The 18,708-nt window shown below is 40.5% G+C and overlaps 1 protein-coding gene across 2 annotated transcripts in view; it reads left to right on the top strand.

Annotated features, from left to right (window-relative positions):
- The window catches only part of SLC38A8 (solute carrier family 38 member 8), a 31,887-nt gene that overhangs the window by 7,943 nt on the left and 5,236 nt on the right, over nucleotides 1–18,708 (top strand). For both annotated transcript variants that reach the window (XM_007432518.2, XM_025169373.1), the window contains 5 exons: nucleotides 4,416–4,606; nucleotides 12,340–12,538; nucleotides 13,466–13,619; nucleotides 15,859–15,963; nucleotides 18,296–18,347. In XM_007432518.2, coding sequence (XP_007432580.2) covers nucleotides 4,416–4,606; nucleotides 12,340–12,538; nucleotides 13,466–13,619; nucleotides 15,859–15,963; nucleotides 18,296–18,347 — 701 coding nt within the window. The remainder of the gene's footprint in view (nucleotides 1–4,415; nucleotides 4,607–12,339; nucleotides 12,539–13,465; nucleotides 13,620–15,858; nucleotides 15,964–18,295; nucleotides 18,348–18,708) is intronic.

Here is an 18,708-nt window from a genome sequence, read left to right as displayed (position 1 = left end):
CACACTTACCTGCGTACATATAACACAGGAACTGGATAGGCTGCCTAAATCTGCAACCGTGGAGCAAAGTGCATGTTCTTTTCTTTATCAAAAGAGGGGAAAACTTCAGGGTTTAATCTGCTAGCTGTCTCCCTGCATGGCTTTAATTTTTTTCTTCCAGTTTCTGCAAGCCTATATTCAATAGCTTTTTCAGATAACATTGTTATTTTTGGAACATTCCACCCGCCCAACCCTGAGAATTCCTGGCTTCAGTAAAACTGCCTTAGATCAGGACAAACTATTAGTTTATTTCCATCAAATCAAATCTCAGCTTCCCGGATTTTAGACATCCAACTTCACCATCATCATTTTAATCTAGATCCCATCTTACTTTCTGTAGTGAGCTCAAGGCAGCTAGCAATCTAAAATAAAATAGATAAGAACAGAATATAACAATTAAGAACAGCTGAAGCTATTTGTTTGTGCTAATTCTAAGTAGAAACTTAGAAACGGTTTGTTCCTGTTTGCCTGTGATTTGATAATTTTCCCTTCAAATATGTCCTCTGCCACATAGCCAGTATCACACCCCGTGGCACTGTTAAAGCAGAAGCCCACAGTTTCACCCAGCAGAATTAAGGTGGCTGACCTGCCCCGTGGCACAGCAGATGAAATCATTATCCAATGATTAAAGCTGTGCAAATATTTGTTTCAGAGATTTAATTCAAAGGTGATTCGGTAGAATCTTCCAATCACATCAAGTTGCTAAATGAAAGAAATGATATACTTTCATCTGTCAAATCAGATCAAATTTTCTACCTTTGAATTGATGCAAACCAATCTGGATGCCTTTTGCACCTGCAAATATGCATTTTCAGCATCCATAATTGGTTTGAAATAAATCAGGATGGACCATTTGATTCAAATCCATTTGACGTTTGAAACCAATTAACAAGCTGAACTGGATTAGATCCAGTTCACATAGGCCTATGGATTATCGTCTTGGACCAAAATCTTCCTTGTAATTCCTCAAAAGATTTTTCCCCCTCTATGAAAGAGGCTCTGGTTTTATTCTTTGGGTGGTTGAGAATTCCTTTCAAATATCTCACTTATCCATCCATCCATCCATTTTGACCACTTTGGGGAACACTGATTTAGAGGTTACTTTCTAGCTGGAAATGCTGGACAGGGCTGCTGTTAATATACTGTCTATCCATCATTCTGTGAGTTCCCTGGCTGTCCACATCTACACAGGAAAAGTCCTGGAAGGTGTCTCTTTTTCTCATTGCATCTTGGGCTGAATGGAAGCAAGGGAAGCCAGGGATGGCTGAAAACAGGAATGGGGGAAAAGAAGGCAGGACATTCACAGAGACCACCCATCATGAAGCTACTGCAAGAGTATCAAGCTATCCAGAAGAATTTCCCCTATTGTCAGCCCTACATGGTAGTCTAGATCAGGAAACCGACTCCATTAGAAGACTAGAACTAAGCTTTATTCAGATAGGCTACAGTAATACAACCTTGTAAATCTGCTTGTGTTTTTCCTCCCCTCCCTCTTATACCCCAGGGAGTCAGGGAGGAGCCAGCCTGAGCCCCTTCCTATTACTACCTCCCTTCCCAGGACTTAAGGCATGCTTCTGCCCTTGTGTGTTTGTGTAACGGCTTCTGAATATTTCCCTCAAGGCCATCTCCATGGTGCTCTACATCTCTCTCTCTCTCTCTCTCTTTTTTCCTTTGAAAGAACGTTGAAAACAAATTCTCTTTCATTCACTGACTGAGGACTGGTAGGGAAAAAGCTCAGGGGAATTATTTTCTTTTTGTACACTAAGCTAACAGGTTAGCTTCTGAAGAGCTCTTCCTTGCTAAGAACATCAGATCTAGACTCTCAAATGGTTTAACCGATCCACCAATGGTTTTTCTTCTTCACAGTTATAGCGTCTTTCTCTGGACTGAAGGTGATACCCCATTGCAGGAGGTTTTGAAAACAATCTTCCTGGAACTTGAATGTTTGCCAACTAACCTTTTTAAAACAGTAGAAGAAAGAAAAATAACTATATTGCTTCAGGGTAAGGAGGGGAAAGCCAGCCTCCATAATAAGATAATGCTAACCAAAGGAGGACAAAAGGATGTGCAAATGGAACATGAAAAGTTCTGCGAAACAATGTGCCAGTTTGGTTGGCTCTCATAAAACTTCATAATTGAACCTCACTCTTCTGTAAATTAAGATTTAAATTCGGTTGAGAATACTTTCCCCCTTAAATTTATATTTTGGTCAAGTGGGTTCTCATCCTGCTCTTGCCTTGCCTAACTGGGTTTCAGTAGCTCTTGTATAATGGTTGCTGTCTGATAAGTTTATTTTATTTATTAATCAAATTGATAAGTTCTCTTAATTGTCCTTAAACTCTGGTTTACTCTGCCGTTTGTCATTGGGCCACTACTTAATTTCATTTAAGCAGGTCTATCCTACTCTTCAGTACCATCAGTGAAGAAAAGAAGGTAGTTCCTCCTTACAGACCTATAATCCAGAAGAGACAATGCGGAAAGAAGAGGAATTTGGTGGGAAGAGCAAACAAAGTAGACTTAGTTCTTAAAATGAAATGGCAATTCTTATGTAATGGGTATAAGTTGGAGACAAGAAAAATCCAGAGATCCAGCTATTCTTCCAGTGGTCTTATAAAATTTCATTTCCCTTGTGATGGCACTTGCAGGGAGGCCATGGGACACTGCAACCCAAACCCCACCCTTTGCTACATGGGTCATGACGAGAGGGGAGAGCTTGCAGCCCCCTTTCCTTGGCCAAGGCATAGCAAGACGGCTGTTGGCCATTAAAAGGACAGCCTGGTTCGACTTATGGTGTCACGAAGGCAAGATTAGAGAAAGTTCTCAAAAGACTTTGAATTCCCCCCACCCCTTCAAAGTTATATCAAAGTGTGCCAGCCTGTGCTGAGACTTCCTTATTGGCCAAGCAATTTACTTCCAGCCCAATGGCTAAGTTCTAAATCACACCAGCCAATTAAGCATTCCTTTGTGGGTTGCTGATGGCTGAAAAGAACACTTTGAATGGCTCAGAACACAGCAGGTTGCAAAGACATAATCAGGATGACAGGAACAATTAGCCATTCATAATTCCTTATAGCAGCTGATTAAAATCTCTTTATCCCGCTTACTGAGATCAGAAGGTCACATGGCTGGGAAGTAAAAAATGAATTACTGAGCTAGTGATAGATAACTGAAGAAGCTGACTTTAGTTATGAGAAATCAAGCTGTTTTTATTTCTTGATATAATTTTTGTACAATAATCTACCGTTTTTATTTATTTTTATTTATCATATTTATATAGGCCCCCATCTCACACAAAGTGACTCTGGGCAGTGTGGTTCCTGGTTCTACAAACAAATGGGCTAAAATACTTTTTCTACACATCCACCCACACTGTTCAACACTTTTTGGTGTCTTCCTGCTTTTGAAAATTATGCTGAACTATAGCTCTTCCTTGATACGTTGCCTTGGTGTTTTTATTTGGTATGAACTTTGTTTTTTTTAAAAAAAACTGTAAGATTCCTAAGTGAAGGCAGGTCACTGAATTACTAACTTTCTTATGCTCATTTGGGGGCTTGCTTTATAGTTTCTGTATGTATTCTGCCTAAAACTGTTTGAAACTTTGACAACACATGGAGGACTGCAAAGGGGGAGCCAAAAGGTCATGCCATAATCCATGACAAAAAGTGCAGGGTCTCCTCCTGCAGCCATGGCCACCATCTTGACTTTTTGTAGACACCCAACTTCTAGGAAGTCTGTTTTCTCTGACACATCACCTTCAACTCACAGAAATCTCAACTTCGAAAGCCCATGGCCATATGGGCTTGGATTTCTGAAATTTGTTGACAGGTTAGCAAAGCTGTTTTGAAGAGTTAAGGCTGAATGTTGAGGCAAAGATTGGATGCTGCCATGTTGCATAACTTGGCTCTGGTTTAAGTTGGCCTCTGTTTGCAAACATCTCCCTGCAGAATCTCTAGCACGTTTGGTATTTTCTTGATGCCCAGTTTTAACCTCTCCCACTGAACCTTCTAATTAAATTAAGCACCCATTGGGGGCTGCAAATTGCCTTGAGAAGCTTTGCTTATTTTTAGCACACGCCTGCGTACATGTCATTTCACATTCCTTTGGCCCTAGAAATGTTTGCTCTGTTTCACATGTTCCTCTCATTTCTCAGCCCCCCTCAGTAGATTAGGCTTGTGAGGGGGAAAAAGAATCTTTGGACCCCTTCTTTCCATTATTTTTGTCCTTTTTTTCCAGATGGAGAAAATCTTTTGAACTTTTCCGCAAAGCCATGGAACTGGAGTGACTTCCCTGAGGGGCAGGGGAGGGTATTGTGGAATTTTTGAAGCCTACTTAGATCTGATCAACAGTAAAACACCCAATCTTCCTTTTCTTTTCAGACATGGAGGAGTTGGCTAGAGAGAGCATCAGCTTGCTAGCCAAGCCATCTCTGGAGTCTGATAGCCCCCAACTTTCCTCATCTGGAGCCATCTTCATCATGCTAAAATCTGCCCTTGGAGCAGGGCTCCTGAATTTCTCCTGGGCCTTCAATAAAGCAGGTGGAATTGCCCCAGCAGTATGTGTGGAGCTGGTAAGTGCCAATGGAAACCCAGCCAGATCTCTGGTAGATTGGACTACCTAGTCCTCATGGAACAAATAAGTGAGAGACTTCAGGTCATCCAGTCCTAACGGTTGATTTGGAAGCCAGTTCTACAGATTTGAAATAACCTAAGAAAGGAAGGCTGAGAGAGGTCCTTCAACAGAAATGCAGATATTTGCTAGTAATGCTTCTTTCTGATTTAGCATCTTCCTCTTCCTACGGTCCCACCTTTGCATGAAAAATAATTTTATGTAGTTTGAGAAATATCCTCAACTGAGTTATCCCATTCAGGATGGAGAATGGACATTGAAAATGCATGTTGGGTCTTCATTTAAGGATGAATAATTTAGATTAATGATGTGTTATTTATATTTGTGTCCTGTCCCACTATGAAGCACTGTGTATGGTCTACTCACACACACTCACACACACACACACACACACACACACACACATTTAACAACAACATTGACCTTAATGGTACAAGGAGAAAAGGACAAAAAATTACCTTACAATTTAGTGGAATTTTGGAGGGGATCTCCTTTAAAATCCTCTACATTTCAAACTACTTTTGTGTTACTTGATGGGCTTGGGCACTACAGCACTTGATTTTCAGTATGTTTAGGGTGGCCAAAGCCTTTAAACTACAAAAGGAGTATTTCTGGAGATTATAAAAATATGTCCAAAGCTGCGTTGGTCCCTGGGGGAGAAACGTCCAAAACCCACAGCCAGTTGATAGCTTTATTACAACCACCAATGGAACATAAAAAAGTGTTCAATCTTTTTAATTCTTCTGAATTTTTCATCAGGTGAGGTGTTTTATACACACACACACGCACACAGAAGCAGCAGCAGCAAGGAAGTCCAAAAATAAGGCCAATTATTTAAATTTGAAGCTTGAAGTCAGTCCCAAAATGGAGGCTGCAATGTGACTGCAGTATCATTATGAGGTGTTGTTGGAATCATCGATCTGTTTGCTAGATTACTTGATAAGAAAGATATCCATGCTTCCAAATTCTGCACGTTTTAAGGAATACAGTCCTTTTGTGTCTAATTCCAGTACATATTACCTAGTAGCATCAACAGTATAAAATGGCTTGTGTCATTGTAAAGGCTAATATATTTACAATTGCATTGGTCCATGAAAGTTTAGGCCTTAACACATTTTATTAGCTTTACTGTAAAGTTGTAACATATATTTTCACTCAAAAAGTGAAAATAATAACTCAGCATACCTGTCCATGTGGTGACAAGGAGTTCGAAACCATTTTGCATGTATTACTACAGAGTAAACTCTACAGGGATATCAGATCTGCTTATAGTCTGCCCCTAATATGTAAATTTCCAGGAAGACCAGACAATTTCTACATGAACCATCTTCTAGAAGATTTGAAACCATTTATCACCTGTGTAGCATCCAAATTCTGTATTGCCACAATCAAAATAAGGCATAACTGGTTACGGAAATAATAACTTCTGTTTTATTTATCGCTTTAGATTTAACACATACTAGCTAACTTGTTTTTAGATGATATATATTTTACTTCATACTCTGTAATATTTTAGATTCAACTTTGCACAAGTAATTAATGCACCATTATAGCAGTATGTGTCGTATTTTTATGTGTTATCTTTGTTATGGTAGAATTTTATTCGATTTTACTTTGGCGGCCTTTTTAAAAATTTTTTGCTGGTCATTGACTGAATACATCATCATCATCATCATCATCATCATATTTTCACTCAAGTGTGAATTTGAAGGGGGGACAGAGGGTTGGGCTATCTATTTTTTTTTCTTTTGGCGGGAAACTGTTCTGGAATATTCAGCCAATGCCAAAATCATGGATGGCTAAGTTCTGATGGACACTTTTGTCCAAGGGTACAGACCAAGCAGCAAGAACCAACTTCTCAAACATCTCAGAGAAGGTAAGCTTGCTCAGCCCTGGAGGATAAAGTGTAATTTCAAGCCAGTTGTTATCTTTCATCAGAACCTATTTATCAGAGCTGTTGTGAAGATGAAAATTGGAGTCAAAGTGTACTCTTCTGTTCTTCCTTCAGGGAGCCAAGGTTAAAAATAGCATATTAATTTATAGCATATTAATTTGTCCTGGGCAGGAAGTTTCTCTTGCTTTTTGTTTCCTTATGAGTTCTTATCTGAACTGATGACACAGAATTTGCTTTTGAAATTTTGTTAAGAGGAGAAGGAAAAAAAAAATCTTGACTGATTTTTCCCAACCAAAGTCTCTTGGCAGTTTGACTAAGGCACTGTAATGAGAATGAAAACCAGAGAGATTAAAAGCAATTCAAACAACAATTCAAGCAATTAAAATCAATAATTAAAAGCTAGTTTGGAAAAGGGATCTTCACGAGCTTTTTAAAAGCAGCTAAGAAGGCTTCCTCATAGCTATGTTGATGGCTTTCCTCCCATCCTTGAAATGAGAAGACAATATGCCATTCTGAAATAGCTGCTCCCTCCCAACCCCTGAGTTGGGACAAGGAGTCTATATGGATGAATCCTAAATCCCTTGGTTAGCAGGGGACACATTCCAAGAACTGGGGCATCTACAGAGAAGTATTGACCTCAGGTCATAACAAGATGACTCCATGACCACTATATGAGATTCTTCCCAGATGTTCTCCACTCATAAGTGGAGTGTGATGTTCTTGTACTGATGTGGTGGCCCACAAATGTAAAAATGACTGTCTTCCATTATACAATTCTCTCTCCAGCACTTTGCCTTCCCACACTTCTATCAAAATCCCAAGGAAAGGTATTGAAAGAGAAACCGACCATTTTCTAATCACCATTTTGCTGTTTATTAAAAAAAAAAATTAAGTCCTTATATTTGTATTTAAAACTTCTTTCACTAAGGATTGAAGGGAACTCACCTGGTGTTTTCAGATTTATCAATCCAAAGGTACCTAAAAGCTAAAAAGCAGTTAACAAGCAATTTCTGAAAGTGATTAGAAAAGGAAGTATGCAAACCCAGTGTCCTCAAAGGCGCTGACCGTGGTTTGAGGAAGATGGCAATTCCCTTGTCTCCCAGAGCTTTAAACCTGTCGGAGACTGCTGCCTTGCCATCTCCTTGCAAAGAGCAACTGTTTGGAGCACTTGTAGGTGATCTCAAGTCCTCTCCTTCTCCGGAGAGGAATTATTGAAGAGCTCACTGGCTCTTCGTTCCACCGTGGTCATCAGCTCCATTTTTAGCAGAGCTGTCTTCAATTTGCCATTTCTTCCCCAGTCGTGGGATGCTGTACATTCTTGATGAATGAAATACAACATAACAGGAGGAGTTTAATCCTTTGCTTACAGTCACGGAAGTTAAGCAGTGGGGTGCAATCAATTGTCTTCTACCCCCAAAGTCCTTTTCTGCCTCATGGTGTTCTCTGTAATTACTGCATCGTGATACCTGGATGAAAAGACATCACACAATTGTGAGCCCTGATTATTACACAACACCAGCAGAGATGAGAACAGTGGCAGTAAAGGAAGAACTAGATAAGGTATTTTAGGTATTTGAGAAATGCTTAAATAGGGCTAATTCTGTGGTAGCATGGTAGATAGAAACTAGAAACAACCTTTCTTATGCTGGCATCTTCTTTCCCTCTAGCATTGGGGAGGTGACTGTCTCCCAAACAAGCATTTTATTGGGAACTTTCACACTTACTTTATTTATTGTTCTTATTTATCATGTATGCTTCATAACTCCCCACAAATTTCAGTGCATTTGCCTGGTTAGGTAGACACTCTTTGCAGACCTTTGGGACACCCAGAAATCTAAGAGTATTGGGACTGGTTATTAATTGGATGGGAGATCACCAATAAGCAAAGTTAGGTCAAAAGTGCATTCATTTTTCAATCTTTAATGTTATGGATTAATGGGATTTTCCCTCCTCCTTTTATGTTTTAAATGGTCAAAAGTGTTATAGTAACAGTTTTCTGTGATGGAATTGAATTATTTTGGCTTTTGTATGCTGCTTTGAGACGTTTACATAGAAAGGAATAAATAGTTTGAAAATTGTAATTTACTGAATTATTCTTGCATATTTTTTTCAGGATAGTTAAAAAAAAAGGTGGGGGGACAGAGAATTTCTCCATGTAAAGATTACACTTCCAACAGTTGCCTTGTAAGAGATTAAAAATAGGTTTATAGCCTATGTGGCATTAATCACTGTTGGAACTGAATATAATAATAATTCCTTCCAGGACTGGAGGTAGACATATTTATATATTTGCATTTTATATAAGTTCTTTCTTTCTACTATTCCACTTTCCACTATTCTACACAACACTGTTCCTTAATATTATTTGGGTAACCAATTAATGCTACAGTATCATGAAATGTAATCAATTGCATTGAATATGGTGTTTATTGCTGAGAATCATATACAGATTTATGTAGTGTTAAAACATTTGGATGAATTTTTCCTGAGAGGATCTCGCCTGAAGTCCAAGATTGATGATTAAAATACAGTATGGTTTTCCAGGAGTGGAAATACATCTCTTCCAGGAAAAAAACCCCTTTATTTCTTCTTCTTGATTTATGAGGTATGAATAGTAATTCTAATAAAAGAAGTTCAGGAGTAGAATGGGTTTTTTTTTTTTACAATACCTTCCTCATATGGAGCTCATGATTAATCCCCAATGGATATTCTCTATGAATGTATACAGAATTCCTCACTTAAAACCAAATAATAGTAGGGAGGAACCTTATTTTGAATTTGAATCATAGTTATGCCAGAGTAAATCTTCCATATCAATTCAGCTTTATGAAATCAAAGCAAATCAGTTTAGAAGATAAAAAGGTGAAAAATGTACTTGCTGATAAAGATATAAAGACTCTGTCATGTTGAGCTTGACTATTACATTGACATGCCCAGATTGTTTTCTTAATGAAGATAGAGGGGTTTTTTTTTGTTTTTTTTGTTTTGTTTAATTACTTTCTTCTGGGATGTTTTTCAGTTTCCCAGTGTAGCCTCCAATCCTGGGATGTTTGTGTGATCACCCATCCCTTTATCAACCTGGCTCAAACTCTTTTGCTTTACAAGATCATCCAAGGTTGACCAGGTGCTGTTACCTGCAACAGGCTGTTTGATTAGGAAGTAAGCTAAGTGGAATTGATAAGGCCATTAAACACCCAAGGGTTTTTAAAAGCTACTCCACTTTTGCAAAGAGGCTGGGGGCTGATTTACATGGCTTTATCTGAAGATGATGATGTTGCTATCTGTTTAATCGTGTCCAGTTCTCAGCGATTCTATGGATCATCTCTCTCTTTTCCAGTCTTGTACAGCTTCTTTTAGTTGATTTATGCTCTGGTAGGTGTTGGCTTCAATGGTGTCTAATCGCTGTGTTTTTCGTGACCATTCTGAGCATAACTGCCTTTTCCAGTGAATTTGATTGCATGACATGGCCGAAATATGAAAGGCAAATTTTGTGATTTTGTCCTCCAGCAATATGTCTGGTTTTATATGCTCCAGAACCTGCTTGTTTGTCACCTTTGCTGACCAAGGAATGCGCAGGAGCCTTCTCCAACATCACAGCTGGAACAAGTCGATTTTCTTCTTGCCTAGTTTTTTCATGGTCCAACCTTTGCAACCATAAGAAGCTCTGGGAAACACGATAGTGCAGACTAATCTGCATTTAGTTGCCAGGCTGATGTCCTTACTTTTCCATACTCGCTTCATGCTCATTATTGCTGTGCAACCCAGTGCGATTCGACACTTTATTTCTGAATTACGTTCACTGCTCTGATCAATCTACAATCCTAGGAAAGTCAGTTCTTGCACGCATTCAATCTCTTCACCATTGATAATTATTTTGACATTTCCTTTCCTCACAGTGGTCATGAGCTTGGTCTTTTTGATGTTCAGGAAGAAGCCAAATTTCTCTCTCTCTTCTTTAGTCCTTTTGATCAGATGTTTCAGGACTTCTTTGGTTTCTGAGAGGAGAGTTGTGTCATCAGCATATCAAAGATAATTGATGTTCCTTCCTCCAATCTTTACTCTGACTTTTGATTCTTCAAGTTCCAGCTTCCTCATGATCGCTACGGCAAAGAGGTTGAATAAGAAAGGTGGAAGAATGCAACCTTGCCGCACTCCTTTCTCTCTCTCGAACCAATCAGTGTCTCCATGTGATGTTCACACAGTGGCTTCCTGATTTGTGTACAGTGACTGCACCAGCTTTACCAGATGTGTTGGCACCCTTAGGTTTTCTAGGGCTCTCCATAGCCCTATCTTCTCCAATATCTGAAGATAGTTTCTGTCGCAATCCTCTTACAGTTTCTATGATATTCCTGGCTGTTTGCATGCTGAAAGCATATTTTTATATAACTAGTAATGCACTAAACTCCTTTTGTGTTTAGTTTCCTTTTTAGTATCAGCTTGTTTTAGGATTTCTTGAATGGTGCTTCTAACCCGACTTTAGTAGTGTGAGCAAGGGAAGGTGCTGGTCTTGTGTCATTATACATATCTTTGTGATGAAGGGAAAACCCCAACCTCCTTGTGAGTCAGCCACATCAGCAGGGAATGAGCATTGACAGACCCAGAGCTGCTGAGCATAAAGACTGCTTTGATGAAGGAAGTGATGATGGAGGAGATGGCAGAGATTAAGAAAGAGAAACCTAGAGACAAGGACCCTGCTGGGTTACCCTCATCAAGCCTGTACAAACCAACTCCCCCATCCTTTTACACTGGCTGACCTTGACTCACCTGGTTGCCCAGGCAGAGAAGACACCTGGTCCCTCAAGTTGGGAGGAAATGGAGCCAGACTCTTCCAAGTAAGGAACTGCTTGCACACCTGCAGCTGAGCCTGGGAGGTTCATTGAGACTGTGGGTGAGAAAGCAGGGGAGCAAGCTTTGAACTGCTGATGCCAAAACTGTTTGCCTTCAGGGTCAGGTGTTTTATTTTGAATGCTCCCTGGAGGTCTTAGCTTGGCCTGCCTGGGCTCCAAAGAGTCTGATTTGTGTTCAGATTCTGCCACTGAATGCTCAAGGAACTGGAAGAATCAGCTTCATCAGGTTCTGTACACCTTTGGAGAGTCCAGTGTTTGGTCTGTCTACAAGGGTCTTTGCTACAATCTCAGTCACTTGAATGGGCAACTTCCTTGGTTCCTCCACTTCCTGATCTGGAAAAAAAATGGCACTAGTGGAAGTTTCCTCCTGGTGTCCATCCTTGGGTTTTAATGGGGAGCCAGAGAAGCTTAAGAGATAATCATACATAGTAAGTCATGACATTTATTCTCATCCTATCTTGTCTATCTTGTAGGGACTAGGACGTAGGACTAGTGGAAGAAATGCACAATAAATTCTCGGCAGCAGTACTCTCAATTTGACCCCCCAAAGGATGAAGGCTTGGTTCACATCACATTCCTAGACAGGACATTGGGGGAATCAGGACATTGACTTAGTCTGTTGGGTGAAACAGGCCATTAATGTTAGTATGGATTATTTGGGCATAACATAGAATGTGAACTTGGCCAATATGTTAGGCTAACCTGGGTTTAGCATGTTGTGTGAACTTAGTCTACATGTATCAAGTGGGCTGACTAATGATAAAAGGTCCCCATATGCCTTCTATAGAAATGCAAGTAGTGGCTACCCAAGATAATTCTTAGAAACACGCCTTAGACTTTGACACCCTGGACAGGGACTTACTTCACTCATGTGTTCTCAATTGCTTCTACAGTACTTGTCTTCAGTGTCTTCTTTTTTTTCTCTCCTGGCAGGGCTCTTTGATATTCCTCATTAGCGGCTTAGTAATCTTGGGTTATGCTGCTTCCATCAGCACTCAGACAACATACCAGGGTGTGGTGAGAGAGATCTGTGGGGCAGCTGTGGGCAAGCTTTGTGAAGTCTGCTTCATCTTGAACCTCTTCATGATCTCCGTGGCCTTCCTCAGAGTTATGGGAGATCAGCTAGAAAAATGTGAGACTCAGGAAAGAATTCCCTTGGGAATTTGCTAACTATTCTTTGGTGCTGGGCAATCTTTTTTGGCTGGGTGTGGTGGTGGTGGTAGAGGAGGAGACATGTTTTTTTTTTCTTTAGCAGAAAAAAATACCCTGTCACTATGAAGTTGGCCATTCTGGGCTAGAATGCCCAGCCTTTCTGGGTTAGCCCTGGACTTGATGATTTAAAGCATATATTCTAAACTGCTTGATTTATCCTGATGCATTTCCCCCATGTTTCATGGAAGGATTGGATACAAACGGTGGAGTCCAATTTAACCAACCACAAAGACATACAATTTGGTTCTCCGTTCTAAAATGGGTACCCATGGAGTAACCATCATGCCCAGTGATGTTTGTAGGCTGCTCTGACTAGCTTGATTTTGTTTTTACATTCAATTTTTTATCTGCGAAGAACCTGGAGAGCTGCAAAGCACTAGCCTTGGGCCTCAGCTTTACTCTCTGGAAAGCCTCTGGGTCCTATGTAAGCTGCAGAGGAATTCTTAGAAAATAAAGTGACTTTGCTTGGAGGTATGGTCACCTGTCCAGGAGAAAAAAGTTCAAGTTGAGGTCTTAGGGGTTCTCTTTTGAGGAGTTATGGAGGGCAGTGAGGACTAGCCATGCCAGTTTGCCTTCTGATAAGCAGGATAAATAAACCATGACCATCTCCTTTATGGTAGCTGTTTTGTGAGGGTGCTGATTCAAAGTACAATTCCATGGGAGCAAGTGAAATAATAAATGAGGAATGTCTTAAATTCCAATAGTCAGGATACTAACCATTGGAACCCTCATAAAAGATTTAAAAATGAAGCCGAAGAAGACAAACTAATAGATTGTACAAATTAAAAAAGCCTTCTGATACATCCCTGCCTTCTTCTAACTCGGAGCTTTTCTAACTCTTTTCTAGTATGCGACTCTTTCTCCCCCAATGAAACCTTGAATGGAGAGACTTTTCACCAGCCCTGGTTTATTGACCAACGCTTCACCTTGTCTGCCTTGTGCCTCCTGGTTATTTTCCCTCTCTCCATCCCAAGAGAAATTGGATTCCAGAAATACACAAGGTAAGAGTTCAAAGGATCCAGTTTTGGAACTGGGTATGCCAGAGATTAGGCCTAACTCCAACTCAATTTGGATCTGATTTAGGTCCTGGGTATGTTTTGGAGGAAGTGGAGCAGTACAATGGTTTTATCCCGGTTGGACAGAATAAGGTGCAAACCTAACAGTGTATTTCAATAGTATTTTCCATTCTGAATGTTTTAGAGAGTTCTGGAACATCCAGTTTTTCTTCTGGACTATGCCAATTTAGTTCACCATCAGACCATCCCCACAACAGCCAGATCCACATAGTCCAAAGGAAAGTGGAATGTATTGAAGTTCCCCAGAATGTTCTGTCCTCAGAATAGTGTGTTTCACACATCCCTTAAAAATAATTTTAATTCCTTCACTAGTATAAGGAACAATGTTATTTATGGTGACTCACTGGAAGTTAGGTGAAGGTACAGTCTTAGGGGTTCTCTGAGCTTGGTCCTTTATCTGCAAACGTTTCATTACCCAGCTAGGTAACATCTTCAGTGCTGGAATGGGATGGGGTTTGCTCTCTGTTCATATACTCTTGCATGCCCTGCCAGTGTTGGTGGGGGTGGGGGGTTTGTTTTGTTCCTCTGGTAGTTCCTTGATTAGGATATTTTTGCTGCTTGCTTGAGTTTCCTGTGGTAATCTCTGCTTATCTGGGTGATAACTGCTGGTGGGGAGCTGTTCTGGTCTTTTGTCTCTTTTGAATAGTGTGTAGATGCTGTTTACCTCTATGTGTTTGTTAATCGCTGCCTTGTCTGAATACCAAGCTTCCAAGAATTCTCTTGCATTTTTGGATTTAGCTTGGTATAAAATGCTGACAGTTTCCCAGTTAAAATTATGGTTATATCTGTCCATGTGTTGTGAGATTAAGGAGTTTTCATCATGTCTTCTGACTGCTAGTTGGTGTTCATGGATGCGCTCTGCCAGTCTTCTGCCTGTCTGTCGTACATCACGTTTGTGCAGTCCTTACATTGTATGTTGTAGATGACTCCTGTTTTTTCTTCTTGTGCTACTGGGTCTTTTGGTTCATTTAAGATATTTTGGAGGCCTTTCGTTGGTTTGTGTGCCACGGAGATACCATGCAGTTGTAATAGTCTGTTGGTCATTTCTGAGATATTTCTGATGTATGGCAGTGTGATCCTTTTCATAGTTTGTGTTGTTTGCGTTGTAGTAGGTTGAGTGGTCAGGCACTTTTTGATGAAGTTGCGTGGATATCCATTTTGTTGGAAGATGTTGTTTAGGTGGTCTCTTTCTTTTCTCTGCTGTCCTGGGTTGCTGCAGTGTGTTTGTGCTCGCTTGAATAATGTCCTTACACAGCTCCTCTTGTGGGAGGTTGGGTTGTTGCTTTGGTAATGGAGTACTTGATTAGTGTGGGTTGTCTTCTGATAAACTTGGGTTTATAGTTTACTGTTGTTTCCTCTGCTGATGAGGATATCCACCAAAACAAACCCCCCACCCCCACCAACACTGGCAGGACATGCAAGAGTATATAAACAGAGAGCAAACCCCATCCCATTCCAGCACTGAAGATGTTACCTAGCTGGGTAATGAAACGTTTGCAGATAAAGGACCAAGTTTAGAGAACCCCTAGGACTCTACAGTTCAACCCTGAGGTACACATATTCACCTCCATTGGTTAGGTGAAGGGTAACCAAGGAAGGACTTTTCCATCTAAATTGGATACAAACAGCTTTTTAAAATTCTCCGCAGATGTATGGACAGAGAAATGGGGCTGACAATTTCACTGAATTTGTCCAGAAGAAGGATAAACTTTCCATCCATTTCTGAAAGGTAGAAAAGTCCTCCCCCCCCCGCCCCCACTTTAGCAGTTGCAGTAGCACCATTACTGAAGATGGTGCTTGGATGGAGGACTCCTGATGTCTTCTCTTGGGATTTATGGAAGAGTGGGAAGCCAGAGAGACAGTATGGAAGTTTGGAGAGAATGAATTGCACCCTGAAAGATAGGACATTCACCCCACAAGTAGAACTGCTGAAGCAGCAACCATAAGAAGTGGTTTGGAGCATGCAGAAGAAAGTAAAATCCATGCTCTCCCATCTCCATAGGTACATAGTATGAGTAATCAAGCTCTAAGAAGGTTGTTATGTTGTGAGCTACTCTACAATGCTGCTCTATGATGCTCTGTTGAATACAAGGAGCATTGAGTTTCTATAACGTAGAATCTTTCACCTCTGTCCAATTTTGTCATCTCTGTGTATCTATTCCAGTGTACTTGGCACTTTAGCTGCTTGCTACCTGGTGCTGGTCATTGTGCTAAAATACTACCTCCAGACAGATCATGTTGCTAAGCAGGAGAATCACCGTTCTCCTAGGTAAGTGTGGATATAGACTCCTGTAGCAGTACTTGGTCTCCTTCACGTAAGTCTTAAACCTTCATGGGTCTGCATGAGAATACTGCTGGGAGGCTGCTTCAGGAAGTCCACCCTGGTGCTTTGTTTCCCTCCGCCCGAGTCTTACTGTGGGTATCGTTCATTTGTATGAAGATCCTTGCTAAGTGTTAAATGGGTCATTTTTTCTGTTGCTTGCAGCAGATTGGATGCTGCTGTAGTCAGGTATGAGGAAGTGTCTTCATTTTTGCTCACTTGTGGTTTGCCAATTGACTTGGGGGGAGTTTTTCAACTTCCTAGTCAAGCCTACAAGCCTGGAATTCCTTAAGAGTCTTTCAAGTCAAGCACTAACCAGACCCAACCCTGTTTAGCTTTTCCAGATCAGGCAAGACTGGCTCAGTGCTCTCACCTACTCTGCATTTATCCAAATCTACATCTTTTAGTATACTTCCTTTTTTTCCTGCTTGCTTTCCTTTTTTTCAAGCAGTCCTTCCATAGCAAATTATGTTTTTGTGTCTACTTTTGTCTGGTCTATCTGTTTTATGCATATTTTCCAAGCACCTATCATTTTGCAAGTATGTTCTGTATTGTAAACCAGATTACAAAATTCTGAAAAATGGGCATTCCAGCCTACACTTGTATTTGGGGTCTCTATCAGATCATATAAAACCATAGGCTTGGAAAGTCCAAAATGGGCTTATGTATATAAATATTTTTATATGCTTGATTTTTTTCACACATCAGTAAAGCAATGTTTCTCAACCTTGGCAATTTTAAAATGTGTGGTGTGCTGGCTGGGGAATTTTGGGTGCTGAAGTCCACATATCTAAAATTACCAGGGTTGAGAAACACTGCACTAAACTGTAATTAACTCTGAATGCAAGAACGCTGCCTCAGATGATTCTTAAAGCACTTTTTAAAACTTCTCTTGAGTGTCTTTCATGAAATCAATGAGTTTTGCTAACTTTGTATCTGGTTTCTTATGAATTCATCTTCCCCAACCTGAAGTCTTTTTGATGTGTCAGACTTTCATTCCATAACCCCCAATCAGCATGTCTTGGCTTTCTGGGAATTATCGGAACGCAAGTCCAACACATCTTGAAGGCATCAGAACTGGGATTTTTGGCTTCCATTCTTATACACAGCCTGTTGTTTTGTCCTGTTCAATTTTTCCCCAATAGCTTTCCAATTATAAATACAAGGTTCACTGTTCTGACACCTTCCTGGTTCACATTCCTGTTCTCCAAAGGAGCCCTTTCCCCAATTTATATGTTAGATTTATATCTCACCTTTTCTCCACTAGCTCAAGGCATCTTATATGAGGCTCTCCTTCCATTTTATCTCCACAATAACAACCGTGTGGGATAGGTTGGTTGAGAGTCACACAGTGAGCTTCAGGGGTGGAGGGTGGACTTCAGTCTGGACCATCCCAGTTCTTGGTCAACTTCCTTAGTTGCCACTCTACACTGGCCCTCCAGATTTCATTTTTATAGTGTCAGGTTACTTTGTTCTGAAATTTTAACTTATTGGCACTGTCTTGGTTTCTGGTGGAAGGATGCATTGCAGAATTGAATTCCTTAGGAGCCTTGTTAGAGGATGTGCTCTTGAGTATGTTATCAATGAATGCTAACAGATGTTCATCATGCTTGAAGTAAAAGCTAAATTTATTAAGAAATACATAGGACATGAATGCCTCACTTCCAGCTAAGCTTCCTCCTGAAGAGAAAGAAAGTCCAAAATGAGTGACAGGACTTTTCCTTTGCTCTTAAACAGAGACTCATTTTCCTAGTAGCAGGGCAGGTGAGAAACAGATGCTGAAGCAGCATGTGAAGACCCTTCCCCTTATTTATCACTCCTCATTTGTCCTAGAGGTCAAACCAGCCCATAGATGCAAAGAGATGCTACAGTCTCCAACAGGGATATTGATATATGGATTATGATTCTTATCAATTATAATTATTTCTTCCCTATGACCAAATTGGACAAGATGTCCAGATATTTTGAGCACATATACTGCATGTTTTCTTCTTTTCAGTGTGGAAAAAAAAAAAGTTGGAGCGACTAATGTACTGAGGGGAGCAGATGTACCCCACCCCCACCAGCCACTGCTTTTCTGTTTTTCTAAGTAAAATGTGCCTGCCCAACCTGGATGGTCACGCCTCCTACCAGGGGGAAGGGAGTCCGAAGGCGGGTGTTCTTTAGGGACCTTTCCTACCTAGATAGCAAATACACTGTGACTTGTTTGGCCATTTCCATGTAGGTTAGTGGCTGGCACCCTCACATGTGCACCCTTGTTCTATTTTTTTCAACCATACAGTTCTTGGGCCTCCATGTTCAGCGTTGTCCCAACCATCTGTTTTGGATTTCAGGTAAAAAAGTTAATATTTTTCCTTCTTTTGGGAATATGGAGGCTGACTTTGTCCCTCCCCATTGCAAAAGGATACTTAAGTTCATATGTATCTCTGAGGATGCAGTAACTTAGATGTAGATGTCACCCTTTTACTATCAGAAGAAGAGTCGTCGTCCTGGTCATTGTTTCCCCATCAAAGTCAGGAAACTCAGAACTCTTGTGATATGAGCTGTACCTCTCTGTGTATGGTCCCCAAGCAGTCCCAAATGTAAGTTTGGTGAAACAGATCTGTCTTTTAGCCTAGCACAGTCCGACAGGTGTGGGGGTGTCCACAGGGTATGGTCAAAAAGTCAAGATGGTATGGTATATGGTGATATGCC

This window comes from Python bivittatus, unplaced genomic scaffold (assembly GCF_059951505.1).
Source record: "Python bivittatus isolate LINGU-HERP-01145 unplaced genomic scaffold, Pbiv_v1 ctg000190_np1212, whole genome shotgun sequence".
In the NCBI taxonomy this organism is placed as follows: Eukaryota; Metazoa; Chordata; class Lepidosauria; order Squamata; family Pythonidae; genus Python; species Python bivittatus.
This window is presented reverse-complemented; position numbering and strand designations above follow the sequence as displayed.